We start from the raw sequence: 16,201 nt of genomic DNA, 5'->3' as shown, positions 1-16,201 counted from the left end.
TGAGGCTGCATTGATGGGCACTGGTGAGACTGCATTGATGGCCACTGGTGAGGCTGCATTGATGGGCACTGGTGAGGCTGCATTGATGGGCACTGGTGAGGCTGCATTGATGGGCACTGGTGGGGCTGCATTGATGGGCACTGGTGAGGCTGCATTGATGGCCACTGGTGAGGCTGCATTGATGGCCACTGGTGAGGCTGCATTGATGGGCACCAATCTGGCTGCATTGATGGGCACTGATTGGCTGCACTGATGGCCACTGTCAGGCTGCATTAATGGGCACTGATCAAGTTTTTTATTTTTGTAACTTGATTCTGCATAAATCATTTAACAGTGTCATTTAATGAGATCATTTATGAGGGTGTGTTTAGGGGCGGGGCAGGGTAGGGGTTGGGTGGGGCAACTGGTGGAGAGTAATGCTGGCCATACACTATACAGAAAATCGGCCGAACACATTTTCGAAAAACGAACGTTCGACCGTGACCGCAAACGATCGTGCCATCATATAATGGCCGATAAATTGTTCAGTGGACATGAATAAATAATTTTTTGTTTGTTTTTTTACAAATACCTAGTGCAGACAGTTCGGACGGGAAACACATTAACCTTGCAATTTATCGTACGTTCGGCAGAAATTTTCCAAACTTCCCGTTCGTTTTTTTCCCACAAAAACGTCACAAACGATTATCGATTTGTGATTTTTCGGCCAATTTTTCGTATAGTGTATGGCCAGCATTACTCTTAAGGCCTGGCTAGTAGCTCAGGACTTGAAATTTTGAGCCCTGGATTAGAAAATAACAGAATAGTATAGAAAAAAAAAAAGAATAAAACAGAATATAACCATCTTCCTATTCTAAACTATTCTTTTCTATTCTATTCAAATTTTAATTGATTCTGTTATAATTTTGGGAACTGGTTATATTCATTCTAGTCTATTGTTTTTTTTTTTTTTAATTCTATTCTTTTTCTTTATCCTATTTTCTATTCAATTGTCTAGTCTATTCTATTCTATTCAAAATTAGAATTTCGGAAAATGGTTATATTCAATCTATTCTGTTGTGTTCTAATCTATTCTTTTCTATTCAAATTTGAATTGATTCTATTTGAATTTTGGGAAATGGTTATATTCTTTCTATTCTATTTTTTTTTTTTTAAATTCTTTTTTTCATAATACATTATAGTCTATTCTATTCTTTTTTCGATCCACATTTAAATTTCATCCAAATTTTTTTTTGTTATTTTGGATTTGTTTAAATTTGGTACTATTGTAATTCGCAAATTCAGATACATCCGACTTTCCGAAAACTGAAAATTTGTCTGAATTTCAATTCGGAATGAAACAAACTGCACATGTCTAGTGGCCATAAGAAATCCCATTAGGATCCGAATAGCTGAATGGTACTTTTAAAGCTTCAACAAAGTTTGCTGAAAATTCTGCAAATGCTTTGTAAAAGCTTTCTGTTCACATTGCTCATATATAGGCTGAAGCCCATGTGAAACAGGCTTTAGAAACCTTTCTGGTTTGTCTTCAGGACAAAAATCTAAAATAAATCTCCCCAACTGTTTTACAGAGAGCAAACATAAACAAGAACGGGGTTTTTAGCTGTTTGTCACCCTATTCACTGCTAAGAAAAAAGTCTTGGCTTTATTTATACGTTAAACAACCGTCTGGATTAATCTATTAGTAGTAATACCCATTCTATAATCGCCAGATTGTGAAATAGATTTTTTTTTTTGTACTGCCCTGTGAAGTAAATGGGGAACAGACTTTTAGTCATAGCTGACATGGGATGTGTGACCCATGCTGTACAAGTGTAAAAGCTGTATTTCCCCGGGTTCACACTTGTGCGAACACAGACATCGCATATGATTCGCACCTGGACTGCGGTGTCAATCGCCTGCGTTTTCTTTGCAATGCAAGTTCAGCCATACAGTTGTATGGCTAAACTTGCATTGGATTTGCAGGAAAATAGTGCAGGGACTTTTTTTTTGCCGCACTGGAATCGGATTGTATGGGTGTTCTCACCCATGCAATCCGATTCTTGTGCGAGTTCTCAGTTCGCATTGCGATCTGTGAACCGATTTCTGAGTGTCATTAACATTGTATTGACAGCAGTGGTTTGCAGAGGGCAGTGTGAACTGCCTGCGGGAGAGATGCGATGCAGGAACCGGTGCTGTAATCACGCTGGTTCCTGCATTGCTACAGCGTGAACCCAGGCTTAATGTGTATAGTTTGTTGATAGCAGATTTCAACGCTCTGCCAAATACAGCTGATCATAGATTCGGGTCTGCCTCCTCCTACACCTCACTATTGGTCATTAAGACCACCCATTACAATAATAAACCAATAATGAGGCAAGGCAGGAGTTGAGCCCGAGTTAAATTTCTGGAACTAAAGTGTCTACCTGTGATGTCTATATTTTCTATTATAAAGTCTAAGGCCATATTAAAAGCAAATAGGAAGAAGAAAGAAGTCATTGTTGATAGTATTTCAATTTTGATAGTTCAGGATTTTTCACAGCATTATCCAAAAAACAAAAAATAGCTTATTCCAGTTTGTGAATGATAGTTACATAGCTAGTCGGGTTGAGAAACCGTTTCACTTTAAACCTTTCCATCCAAAACACCAAAAACAATAAGCCTGCAGCCTGCTGTGTTTGTAGTCTCTCATAAACACCTGGATATACATGCATTGAAATTTGACAGGCTCAGCAGGGACCTGACCCATTTTGATCCATCTATGGTCATTCTGACTCAACAAAAGTTGATCTAATGATTTATTTCTGTTGAACAGGACTGTTAGAAAACTTTCATTTGATCATCAGCTGCAGCTCTCATCCATGTATTCTGACAGCTGAAGAGTGCCTGCTGTCAGAATACAATAGCACAGCAAGGAGGATTCCTTCATCCACCTCCCTTGTGTGGATGGGGGAATTCATTTGTTTTTTTTCTATCATGTCTCTGGCTGATCGGAAAATGAAAAAAGGAGTCCTTAATTGCCAACCTTACAGTGTTCCTGTGGCAAAAAAATGAGATACTACACCGAACTGGGCTTCTATAGAGAGCACCAGAACCCTTGAATAGTGGGGATTTCTAATGTGCAAAAAGATTCAATAAAGGGGCATCTTTAAACACAGTACGTGTATGCATGAAAAATAGATGTGCATTTTGAAAAAAGAGCATGCTGCATTCTTCTGCACAGGAGCACACACAAATGCACCATAAACTTGTGTGAGTAAATGCAACTTGGTAAGGAAAATGAAATGAATGAAAAATAATAATCAAAAAATGCACCGCAAATGCAGTACAAACGCACATGCAGAAATGCACAGTTGAAGCAGAAATGCACAGTTGAAGCAGAAATTTGCTGTAAATGAGCCATAAAATGGCTAGCTGTTCCAGGATCCCAGGGTTTTCTGGTGTGCAGGTTATGTGGAAGTGCTTTCAATGCAAGGTTATTATCCGTTAAATTTTTTTCACCACAGCTTCTTAGAAATGTAGAAAAATAGAAGACTGACAGCAGAAAAAAGACCAAGTGGTCCATTGAGTCTTCTTTAACCACTTCCCACCCAGCCTATAGCAGAATTATGGCCAGGCGGTGGTTCAGTTATCCTGACTGGGCGTCATATGACGCCCTGCAGGATAACAGCCGCCACACGCCCGTGGGTGCGCGCATCGCGGCGATTGGTGGTGCGGTGTGTCAGTCTGACACACCGCTACACTGATCTTGGTAAAGAGACTCCGATGGAGGGTCTTTACCACGTGATCAGCCGTGTCCAATCACGATGTAAACAGGAAAGCCGTTGGTCGGCTTTTCCTCGCTCGCGTCCGACAGACGCGAGTAGAGGAGAGCCGATCGGCGGCTCTCCTGATGGGGGGGGGTCTGCGCTGATTGTTTATCAGCGCAGCCCCCCCTCGGATGCCCACACAGGACCACCAGGGCAGCCCCCAGCATGTGGATGGCCGGGTATGTACCCCATGGCCATCCACATATAAAAAAAAATGCCCAATACCTGCCAATCAGTGCCCACAAATGGGCACTGACTGGCACCATTACAGAAATAAAAAAATAAGTGATGCCCAGCAATGCCACCCACCAGGGTAATCAGTGTCCCTCAGTGCCACCTATCAGTGACCATCAGTGCCCATCCGTGCCACCCATAAGTACCTATCAGTGCCACCTATGAGTGCCCATCAATGCCGCCTATGAGTGCCCATCAGTGCCACCTATCAGAGCCCATCATTAGTGCCACCTTATCGGTGCCTGCTCATCGGTGCCGCCTTATCAGTGTCCGTCAGTGCAGCCATATTAGTGCCCGTCATTGAAGAAAATTTACTTATTTACAAAAAAATTTAAGAGAAACCAAGAAAAACTTTTTTTTCAAAATTTTCGGTCTTTCTTTATTTGTTGCACAAAAAATAAAAATCGCAGAGGTGATCAAATACCACCCAAAGAAATCTCTATTTCTGGGAACAAAATGATAAAAAATTTGTTTGGGTACAGTGTTGTATGACCGCACAATTGTCATTGAAATTGCGACAGCGCTGAAAGCTGAAATTTGGCTTGGGCAGGAAGGTGTATAAGTGCCTGATATTGAAGTGGTTAAAACACAACTTGAACATATTCAACTATAGTATGACGGATGTTTAAATGATGTTCTCTTGTAAATGTATGCTTACTTACTGATCTCTTTATTTTCTTTTTCTGCAACCCCTCCCCCTAGTTATATATATTTTTCATCCTATTTTTTGTTCCTTACTAGATCTTGCTCTAAGTGACAGTAATCAGGAGACTCGGTTTGGTGCCACTGATATCTCTGCCAGTCAGCATGTGTTGGTGTGCGCCCTGCAAGAGCTCGGGGATCTTATTTTAAGACTGGGTACTACAGTCTCCCCTTTGCTGCGTGACTCCAGTGCTGGTAATCTATATGTATCTGCAGTAGGGCTGGTTACTATGTCTGTGTAAGAATAGGACAACTATACTAACACATTTCCTTATGCTGCTCTACCTCTGTCTTATAGGGGTCCTGGACACTGTGATTTCAGTAGCTCTCCACCCTAGCCTAAGTGCTCGCTTAGCCTCCGCTTGGTGCCTTCGCTGTTTGGTAGTGTCTATGCCTTCTCTAGCAGCCCCTCTCTTAGATCGATGTGCTGAACGTCTGATAGCTCTTAAATCTTCTTCTGAAGCAGTGAGTGGGTATAGCCTTGTAGCAGCTGGACTGCTTGGCTCTGTTAGATTGTGCCCACTTGGTGTGCCACAGGGAAAAGGCAAGGTAAGGATCATGCTCAGTATTGATCTTAACCTAGAACCTCATTTACTAACTGCAGTTGAACTGTTTTGCATGTAACATAATTGAATCCATTCACCTGCTTTGTATTCCTCAGCATGCCATTGTCACTTTGCATGTTTCCCAAAGCCTTAGGATAGTATAATTCCTTACAGTGACAGAAATGTTTAAGTCAGAAAATAAAGTTAATTGTTTATCGATTAATTGCTTTGGGCCATACCACTGCTTTGCTGTTCTTCAATTTTGGTCATCTTTCACAGAGCTGAATAAACATGCGTTGTTGCAAAAGAATATGGACCTCAGGCATTTCAACTGTCATTTTGCAGTAGCTGGATGATGTAGAGAATCAAGAAGTGAAATAGGTCACATGATTTATTGAACAGATTTTCTTGCATTTAAAATTTGTGTCTCTAAAATGAATACAGTTCATTTTTGCAGTTTGCTACAAATTAGGCCCTGCGGCATTTTGTAATGACCTAGGTTTGTACAAAAGAGCCAGAGTTGATGGATGGTGGTTATCTGCTTTTAAAAGTCTTTCTTTACTGTAGGTAATACTGAGCCTGGCAGAAGACTTACTATGCTCTGCAAGCCAGAACAGTTGTCTCTCCTTACATCGAGTACATGCCGGGTGGCTTCTTATCGCTTCTCTCATGACTTTGGGTAAGAGTTTCTTGTTATTATATGAAGATGAAAAATGGTCAGTCCTGCAGTAAAAACCTTATTATGCTAAAGGGCCGTACACACGGGCCGAATGACAGCTGGCTTCTGTCGAAGGGGCATGACCAAAAAAGGTCTGCCGGTTGGCTTCCGTTGAGTGCTGCTGGTCAGAACACAATAGCTCAGCGGGGAGGTCACTGTACTAACATCGGATTGTTGGTACAGTTGCTCCTTCCGAGCTCTTCAGTTTTTTTTTTTTGTTTTTTTTCGTTCAGCCTGCTGGGTTGAACCGAAAAAAAAAAATGTTAGTGTGTATCAGGCTTAAGAGTCCTTGCACAGCCCACCTGGGCTGGTCCTCTAAACATAAGCGACTTTCTGTTTAAGCTTTGTGTGTCAAAGGGAGGCCTGTGGCCTGTGCATAAAATCTAATAACTTTTTTAATGTGGAATTAAACTCCAGAGTGGGGCCTTTTATCATTTGAATGTTTTTTTTTTTTTTTTGTGGCTGGGAAACTGGAAAGAGAACCAGCCCTCGGAGCTAGGTAAAGGCAAGTGTACTGGTGACCTGGATCAGAGCTCTATAGTATGTGACATTAGGTATCTCTTGTACTTATAATGTATGTAATGCACAGGACTGGCTACAGTTAACTGTTATGCCCTGTACACACGGTCGGATTTTCTGGCGGAAAATGTGTGATAGGACCTTGTTGTCTGAAATTCCGACCGTGTGTAGGCTCCATCACACATTTTCCATTGGAATTTCTGGCACACAAAGTTTGAGAGCTTGCTATAAAATTTTCCAACAACAAAATCCGTTGTCGGAAATTCCGATCGTGTGTACACAAATCCGACACACAAAGTGCCACGCATGCTCAGAATAAATTAAGAGAAGAAAGCTATTGGCTACTGCCCCGTTTATAGTCCCGACGTACGTGTTTTACGTCACCGCGTTTAGAACGATCGGATTTTCCGTCAACTTTGTGTGACCGTGTGTATGCAAGACAAGTTTGAGCCAACATCGGTCGGAAAAAATCCATGGATTTTGTTGTCGACATGTCCGATCAATGTCCGACCGTGTGTACAGGGCATAAGTGTTCATGTTTATTGGTTTGGTCAATGTATGCAAAGGTTTATGAAAATGAAATTAGCATGGTTGACTTTAAAGGGTTAGCTCATCTTTACCAAAAAACTGTGTATGCAGATAAGGGGTGTCTGTAGATAAAACAAACTGTCCAACTTTGACTGATCAAGGCCCAGCTATTACTGCTCACCTGCACCCTCACATCCAATGCTGAGCTCGGAGCTACTGCATTAGGGGAAAGCACATGTTCAGGGGGTTTGAATCGGAGAAACAGCTCACTCCTGTGATGCAAAACAACAAGGAAAAAGAGATTCCCCCAAAGAAGGCAAAAAAATCCAAACACAATCTGCCAAAAACAATATATTTATTAAGCTACAAGGCACCACACAACAATACAAAAATTGGGCAAGATAGGGAAAATGTCAAATGACCATATTAAAATTGATAACGTTATCATTAAAAACACCGGAGCTTGAATGTTTGACCGGGAACCAACAGCTGACGGCCGGCTTTCATCCCCTATTTGAAGGCGCTGACATAGCGGGAAATCTTCTATCTGACGGCAAATGCAAATGCAGTTGGGACTGACATCTACAAGCCATCATCTGGAGTAGAGCTTACGACTTCATGAGTCGCTGATCCACTTGGTGAGAGAAGTATCACTCCAATTTATATTTTCAATACAGCCTGAGTCGTGTTCGCTCCCCCTATTGCTTTCTACTTATACAACTGCTTTGCCTGCATGTCCTGGGCTACAACCACCCCCAGTAGTTACTGCCGGTCAGTTCAGTTGCTTTACCCATACTATGGGATTAGTTCCCGGACTGCTATTAATCTCCATGCTGTGCTGAATACGTTCCATTAATTATCTACTAACTTCCATTCACCCACCCATACCCTCATACCGCCTTACTATCCACACTTGGATTGATCTGAGGTCTTATTTTACACGATATTGGCCAATATAGTAGGAATCTGCTGCTGTGATTGGTGTGTGTATGGGGTATGTTTGGCCGCTGCTCCGGTGTTTTTAATGATAACGTTATCAATTTTAATATGGTCATTTGACGTTTTCCCTATCTTGCCCTATTTTTGTATTGTTGTGTGGTGCCTTGTAGCTTAATAAATATATTGTTTTTGGCAGATTGTGTTTGGATTTTTTTGCCTTCTTTGGGGGAATCTCTTTTTCCTTGTTGTTTTGTATGCTTCACAAGGCAATCCAAACTGCATCCAACCCACTTCTTTGGATGAATATCTGATCTTATTATTTATTTTTGAATACTTTTTATTTGTGGTTGATCCAGGCAAACCCCCCCTTTTTTATCACTCCTGTGATGGTAAAGATGGAACAGTAATAGCTGGGCTTTGCTTATATTTTAAATGACTGACAATGACATTAGTCAAAGTGTTCTTGCAGGCTGTTCACTCCCAAGGTCCCTATACTCAGCGTGTATTTCAAACACCCAATAAGCATTATGTGACCCTTGAAGCTAAGAGAAATGCTGCAGGATCTGTCCGTGTTCTCATTGCGGTTCTTGCTCTTAAATGAGCACCCTCTAGCACCAGTTATATGCAAAATGACCAGCACGAAGGATTCCCTTTTAGATCATGATTATTTATTCTTTAATTTCACTTCCTTTGACATGATCTATAATTGCAAATAATGGAATATAAGTGGTGTATCAGAATAAAATCCAAACATAGATAGAAATGGGAATCCTGCCTGTGAAAATAGTAAGTAGGGTACTGTCCTAATGACATGCTAGGGGGGTGTAGTCTAAAAAACACTATAATAACCTCAAAAAAAAACAATAAGGGAGACAGAAACACACCCAAAAGTAAATTTATTATGCATATATAATGCAGCATTATGTATGCGTAATACTTTTAGTAGAGATTACTCTTTTGGGTGTGTTTCTGCCTCCCTTATTTTTTGTTTTTGAGGTTATTAGTGTATCAGAATGATCAATCTTTTTGAGCAAACTGTTTTTTTGGGTCAGATCCAACAAGATTTCAAGCTAGGACGTGCACATTTAATGTAGTGACGGGATCTCTTGCACTAATAATAGGTTATTTGTGTTTATGGATCATAAGGAAAGGAGTGGAATTAAGGCAGCACTATTATGATCTGAAAGTGAAATCACATGTGCCAATCTTTTTAGAAAACTTGCCCTGCATAAGCAGGTAAGACTCGATCTCGGCATGAGGCATGGTATAATTTTAAAGGTGTGCAATCTTGATTTTTGTATTCAGTTCTAGCATCAAGGCCCCCACTATGAGCACAGTCTAAAATACACCTGTATTTGCTTATTTCCCCTATTTGTTTAATTTCCTTTTCTTTGCATTTCCTAACAAATGCTTCAGGTCCTGCAATGGTCCACCCCCATTTAGGCCGGATTTTACTTCTTTGGCGGAGTGTTTTCCCACATACCCACAAGGACTTGGATACAGAACAAAGTCGGGGCGATGCCTTCACTTGGCAAGTGACTTTGGAAGGCAGATCTGGAGCTATGAGTGGTGAGTCTGCAACCAAAAGTTTAGCAGTGGTCAAATGTGTTTTGTGCCCTAAAGTTTCACATGTCTATGCGTTTGGTCTAGTGGTTAAAGAGATGTTATACATTCATATATGGAAGAGTGTCTCTTTGTAAAAAAAACAGGAACAGAGCTCTGCTTTTTTAATGCTTGTGCTTGCTAAGCTACGATGCTGGCAGGAAACAGAATAGTGAACATTGACCACCATTAACAGACTTGCATATTTTTAAAAATTAATTTCAAGCAAATGGCTTAATGCACTGAAGAAATGTTGTTTTTTTCTGTACACCCAGTCTTGATCTTTACACAGCTCTGCCACACAACACAGCCCTATCTGGCAGGCAGGTTTCCACTGCTACAGTTGAAAAAGATTTTCCTGGCTAGCTTGGCAGTGTTGTACGGCTTTTATAAATTACAAGACTGCTTGGTCTTAATTTTTCTAATGCAGTGTTACCAGTTTTCTTGGTTTTGATTTTGATTTTTACATAAAACCTTGCTACTTGACTAACTACTAGAATACATTGTTTGCTTTAGTTGCAATGATTGTTTTTCAATGTGTCTAATTTTTACTCAGTATTGATGCTATGCTTTATAGATATATGAATCTGACTTGACTTTTATATTGGTGATGTTTGTTTAAGTTTATTTAAGTTTGTTGCATTAATGCCAACTTGCAGCTATGCAGAGCTTTATATTGAATTGTGGGGAGCTCATGACTGAAGACATTCTACAGAGGCTCCTTCCTCCCCTTCCTTGTGCTGTGGCTTTGCTGACCCGGTAAGTGTTCCACACTGCTAGGTTTCAAAAATAAAACATTGGATTACATCAGATATGGCTATATCCAGCTTACCTTTACTTTAAACTATATATGCTAGAAGTTTTTCTAATGTTAGATGTTGTTTGGTAAAGTACTTCAGATACTTACAAGAGTCTATTATATCAGACTACTTAAGTGTTACTAAACCCACTAGTAAAATCTGTCTGTATATGCAGTAAAACATGCTTGTTATACTCACTGTGGAACCTAAGGGGCTAATCCCTTTTGCATTGTGTAAAAAGGCTTTTTGATCCTGTTTGCACAGATCCTTCTCTTCCACTGACTCCAGAACAGGTCCCAATAAGACAGAGTTACTGGAGTCAGGCTGCACATGCTCAGTTTGGTGGATATTTTTTCTTGGGAAAATGCATGTGATTGGCACAGGGCCAATCAGCACTGTCCAGACAGAGGGTCAGGGGTCCTGCAGCCTCATAGGACAGTCAGAGTAGAATTAAAAATATTCCTACAAGCTTTAACCAGACACTGATAGAAGTCATAAGACTGCTATATACTGCTGATGAGAAAAGGTATTAGCAGTTTATATTTACTAAAATAATTGCATTTCCATGTTCTGTGTACTGTGGGAGACCAGATATAGTGAATGCAGGGTCCTGGGTTTAGTAACACTTTAACCGCTTCAGCCCCGGAAGATTTTACCTCCTTCCTGACCAGAGCACTTTTTGCGATTGGCAAATGCGTTGCTTTAACTGACAATTGCATGTTCGTGCGACATTGCAGCCAAACAAAATTGACATCGTTTTTTCCCACAAATAGAGCTTTCTTTTGGTGGTATTTGATCACCTCTGTGGTTTTTATTTTTTGCCCTATAAACAAAAGCGACAATTTTGAAAAAAAACGCAGTATTGTTTACTTTTTGCTATAATAAATATCCCACAAAAATATATAAAAAGACTTTTTTTTTCCCCTCTGTTTAGGCCGATATGTATTCTTCTACATATTTTTGGTAAAAAAAATCGCAATAAGCGTATATTGGTTGGTTTGCGCAAAAGTTATAGCGTCCACAAAATACGGGATAGTTTTATGGCATTTTTATTATTATTATTATTATTATTTTTTTGCTAGTAATGGCGGCGATCTTTGATTTTTATCGGGACTGCAACATGACGGACACGTCGGACAATTTTGACACATTTTTGGGACCATTGGCATTTTTACAGCGATCAGTGCTATAAAAATGCATTGATTACTGTAAAAATGTCACTGGCAGGGAAGGGGTTAACACTAGGGTGCGATCTAGGGGTTAATTGTGTTCCCTAGTGTGTGATCTAACTGAAGGGGGGAGTGGACTGTGTAGGGGAAGAGATAGATCGCTGTTCATACTCTGTATGAACAGACAATCTTTCACTTCTCCCCTCAGAGAACCAGAAACTGTGTATTTACACACACAGATCCCGGTTCTCCGTGTGCCCCGAGCGATCACGGGAGCCCGGTGTTGATCGCGACCGCCGGGCACTCACATCGGCTCCGTGGGCAAGCGCTCCCCTAGTGGCCACAGGGCGAAGCAACGTTATGTAACGTCATTTCACCCAGCCGTGCCATTCTGCCGCAGTACAACTGTGGCGGCTGGTCGGAGAGTGGTTAAATATACAAACAGCACTGAGCAATTTGTTACTCTCTGCATCTGCTTCATACAGGCGTTAACAATATATTAGGATCTTTTTTTTTTTTTTTCAATACTCTTTATTACAAATTTTTCTTACATATTTACGTCATTTTTAATTTTGTTTTACTTTAGTATCTTAAAAATGTACATATACTTCCTTTTTCATCTTCACTCATTCTTAATTCTCATACCATTCCCTCACATCCATACTATGGTCACCCTTTTCTTCCACTGATTATTCACACTATACAGTATTTTCATATACTCCTATATCCATAGTTATGATTTACTGCTCTCACCCAATGGCTAAGTGTTGGTGGTATTGGCTGGATCCGTTTTTCCACTATCTGTTTTCGTGCCAAAAATAACACATACATATATTGGTGTATCTGGTCCATCTCTCTTCTTGTAATAATCCCAGTAAACATCCTTCAATTGTATCCGTAATGGGTCTATTTATAACTTTTTACAGTTTACTGACAACTTGTTGCCAGTATCCCCTTATACTCCCACAGTACCACATTTAGTGGAGAAAATCTACACCCTTCTGCCCACATCGTGTACAGTTTGGGGCAGATACTCTCTTCATTTTATACAACCTATTTGGACCAAGGTAAGTCTGATGTATTATATTTAGCTGAATTATACTATTATTCATTGCCAGGAATACTTTCAAATGAGAGGAGCAGATTTCATCCCACTCCTGATTGGTCATATCTGGAATGGCTACCTGCCATTTATCCCTTGCCCCCACAGGTTCACCGTATATTTTACTTTGTAATAGGTGTGACTATAGTTTAGTTATTAATCCATTTGGTCTCTGTGTTTTCAGGATCCCTATGAGGGGATATTTAGATATTTTAAATTCCTCCCCTCCAAACTGTGCCTGTAATACATGTCGGAGCTGCAAATACTTATAGAACTGTCTACTTGAGAGGTTATATTGTTTACACAGGTTCTCGTATGGTCATATTGTATTTTTATTATATATCTGTCCAATTGTTACCTTTTTCTGTACCCAAAATGTACTCAAATGCCTCTAACTGTTCAAATATTGGGTTATTCCACAAAGCAGTTTCTGGCAGGATATCAATAAATTCCGTCAGTTTTTTTTGCCTCCTTCCATACTGACCTAGCCAGTATAATAAGAGGAATTTTTGCTCCAACCCTCCTCAAGTCAGTTGCTTCCAGACCCACCAAGAGATCATTTACTTGCATCTTACTTAATAAGTATTGTTTCACCCCCGTTTCTTGTTCCTGCGTTACCCACGCTCTTAAGTGTTTTAATTGGCCTGCCAGATAATATAAATATAAATCTGGCAGTGCCAACCCTGCTGCTGTTTTGGGTCGTTTTGGGTGCTTCAATTGCAATGGCAAATAATTGGGGGGGACAGTGGACATCCTTGCCTTGTTCCCCTATATAGCCTTATTGTGGGGGATAATAATGCATTTATCAATACATTTGAGCATGGTTGTTTGTATAATAATCTTATCCATTTTCTGAATCTCTCCCCGAATCCACTTCTTTTCAACGATACCTGCAAGAACTCCCACTCTACAGAGTCAAATGCTTTGGCAGTGTCCAAAGATGCCAAGGCACTCGTCTCCAGGATAAACTCACTCAGTTGTGCCAATAATTGCGTTCTTATATCGTTTGAGGTAGATTTCCCTGGCATAAACCCTGTTTCGCCACCAATTACAATAGACAAAATTACCCCATTAAGCCTCCTAGCCAATATTTTTGGCAGCACTTTATAATCTATATTTAATAGTGAGATTGGTCTATACGACGCACAATCACTTCTGTCTTTATCTGGTTTTGGTATTAATAACACTGTTGCCACATACATAGAGGGAGACCACTCTTCCCGCAGAAAATCTCCCTAAACATCCTAGTCAAGACTGGTACCATGATCTCCACATAACGATGATACACCTCCAACTGTATACTGTCCGGTCCTGGGGATTTACCCTTTCCCAAGGAAAGGATAGCCTCTCGTACTTCCTCCTCCTCTATCTCTTTCTCCATCATCTCCTTTTGTTCCTCCGTTAATTTAAGAAATTCTAAATCCTCCAGGTATGTCTCTATCTCTTCTACTGTGCATATCAGCATTGATGTGTACATATTAACGTAATATTTATGAAAAGTCGTGAGCATGTCGTCTATTGCACTAAAAACCTCCCCTTTCTTGTTTCTCACCTTTGATATTGCTAGTGATGATGATTGTTGTTTTATCAAGAAATTCGGCATCTTATTAGCCTGGTGTCCTTGCTCAAAATGTTTTTGTTTTAAAAAGAACCTCTTACGCTTAGCATTAACTATTGATTGATTCTTATACTGACGCATTAATCCTCCCCATCTTATTTGTTTTTTATTTGAGGGATCTTTTATAATATCTGCTTCTGCCTGTGCACATAGTTCTACTAATTCCTCTTCTTCCTGTCTATTGATACGTTTTATATGTGATATTGTGGATTTCAATGCCTCCCTTAAATATGCCTTAAACGTGCCCCAAAATATACCATCCATTTTTCTATCCCCATGGGCTTCCAGAAATATTTCCATCTGTTCCGGTATCCGATCATTTAAACCAATCTGAGTTAACCAATAGGGCTGAATCCTACATCCCAGATGCATTCCCCTTGGACATATTGTTAAATTAAATGTCAACCCAGAGTGATCAGACACCCCCCTGGGCATTTATGTCACTGAATGGAAGTATCTTCTCATTTCCCAAAGCCAGATCTATTCGAGACATGCATCCTCTTCCTGGTGCACACCACGTGTAGGATCTAACATCCAACATTTTTAATTCTCCATAAGTCGATCCATCCTGCCTCTTCTATAAATGTCTCTAAAACATTAGATCCCACCATTCCTTTCTGGGGTTTTTTCGCATATCTATCCATCTTTGGGTTCAACCACATATTGAAATCCCCCATACATATATGATGTGCCCCTGGGTACTCTGTCATGAATAACATTGCTTCCTTCTAATACTCCTAATGTAGCTGGAGGGCGATTTTATATCCCCATGAGGACAAATGGCATTAAGTATATTGTGGCAAAGACGAAAACATATCTCCCTTCAGGGTCCCTCTTTACTAGGGATGAGACGAACACCCCCCGGTTCAGTTCGCACCAGAACATACCGAACAGGCAAAAAATTCGGCAGAACACACGAACACCATTAAAGTCTATGGGACACAAACATGAATAATCAAAAGTGCTAATTTTCTCAAGGCTTATATGCAAGTTATTGTCATAAAAAGTGTTTGGGGACCTCGGTCCTGCCCCAGGGGCATGTATCAATGCAAACATTTTTTTTCTAAAACGGATGTTTTTTTCGTGAGCAGTGATTTTTTTTTTTTTTAATGCTTGAAGTGAAACCATAAAAATGAAATATTCCTTTAAATATCGTGCCTGGGGGTGTCTATAGTATGCCTGTAAAGTGGCGCATTTTTCCTGTGTTTAGAACAGTACCACAGCAAAATGACATTTCTGAAGGAAAAATTGTCATTTAAAACTGATCGTGGCTGTAATGAATTGTCGGGTCTCGGCACTATAGATAAAACTCATTGAAAAAAAAGAGCATGGGATCCCCCAGTCCATTACCAGGCCTTTTGGGTCTGGTATAAATATTAAGGGGAACCCCAAATCAAAATAAAAATTGTGTGGGGGTCCCCCTAAAATCCATACCAGTCTCTTCGGGTATGATATAGAAATTAAGGGGAACCCTGCACCAAATTTTTAAAAAATGGTGTAGGAGTCCCCCCCCCCCCCAAAAATCCATTCCAGACCCTGCAGGTCTGGTATGGATTTTAAGGGGAACCCTACGCCAAAATTTAAAATTTTAAAAAAGGCGTAGGGGTCCCCCCAAAATCCATACCAGACCCTTATCCGAGCACGCAACCTAGCAGGTCGCAGGAAAAGAGGGTGGGACGAGAGAAATCCCCCCCCGAACCGTACCAGGCCACATGCCCTCAACATGGGGAGGGTGCTTTGGGGTAGCCCCCCAAAGTACCTTGTCCAAATGTTGATGGGGACAAGGGTCTCATCCCCACAGCCCTTGCCCAGTGGTTGTGGGGGTCTGCGGGCGGGGGGCTTATCAGAATCTAGAAGCCCCCTTTAACAAGGGGACCCCCAGATCCCGCCCCCCTGTGTGAAATGTACCCTTACCATTTCACAAAAAAAGTGTCAAT

General features: G+C 40.6%; 1 protein-coding gene across 2 annotated transcripts in view; it reads left to right on the top strand.

Annotated features, from left to right (window-relative positions):
• HEATR5A (HEAT repeat containing 5A) overlaps positions 1–16,201 on the top strand; it is a 238,349-nt gene that overhangs the window by 71,564 nt on the left and 150,584 nt on the right. For both annotated transcript variants that reach the window (XM_073609190.1, XM_073609189.1), the window contains exons 8-12: positions 4,764–4,919; positions 5,023–5,273; positions 5,837–5,948; positions 9,390–9,542; positions 10,235–10,334. In XM_073609190.1, the coding sequence (XP_073465291.1) occupies positions 4,764–4,919; positions 5,023–5,273; positions 5,837–5,948; positions 9,390–9,542; positions 10,235–10,334 (772 nt within the window). The remainder of the gene's footprint in view (positions 1–4,763; positions 4,920–5,022; positions 5,274–5,836; positions 5,949–9,389; positions 9,543–10,234; positions 10,335–16,201) is intronic.

Source organism: Aquarana catesbeiana, linkage group LG13, assembly GCF_042186555.1.
Source record: "Aquarana catesbeiana isolate 2022-GZ linkage group LG13, ASM4218655v1, whole genome shotgun sequence".
Classification (NCBI taxonomy): domain Eukaryota; kingdom Metazoa; phylum Chordata; class Amphibia; order Anura; family Ranidae; genus Aquarana; species Aquarana catesbeiana.
This window is presented reverse-complemented; position numbering and strand designations above follow the sequence as displayed.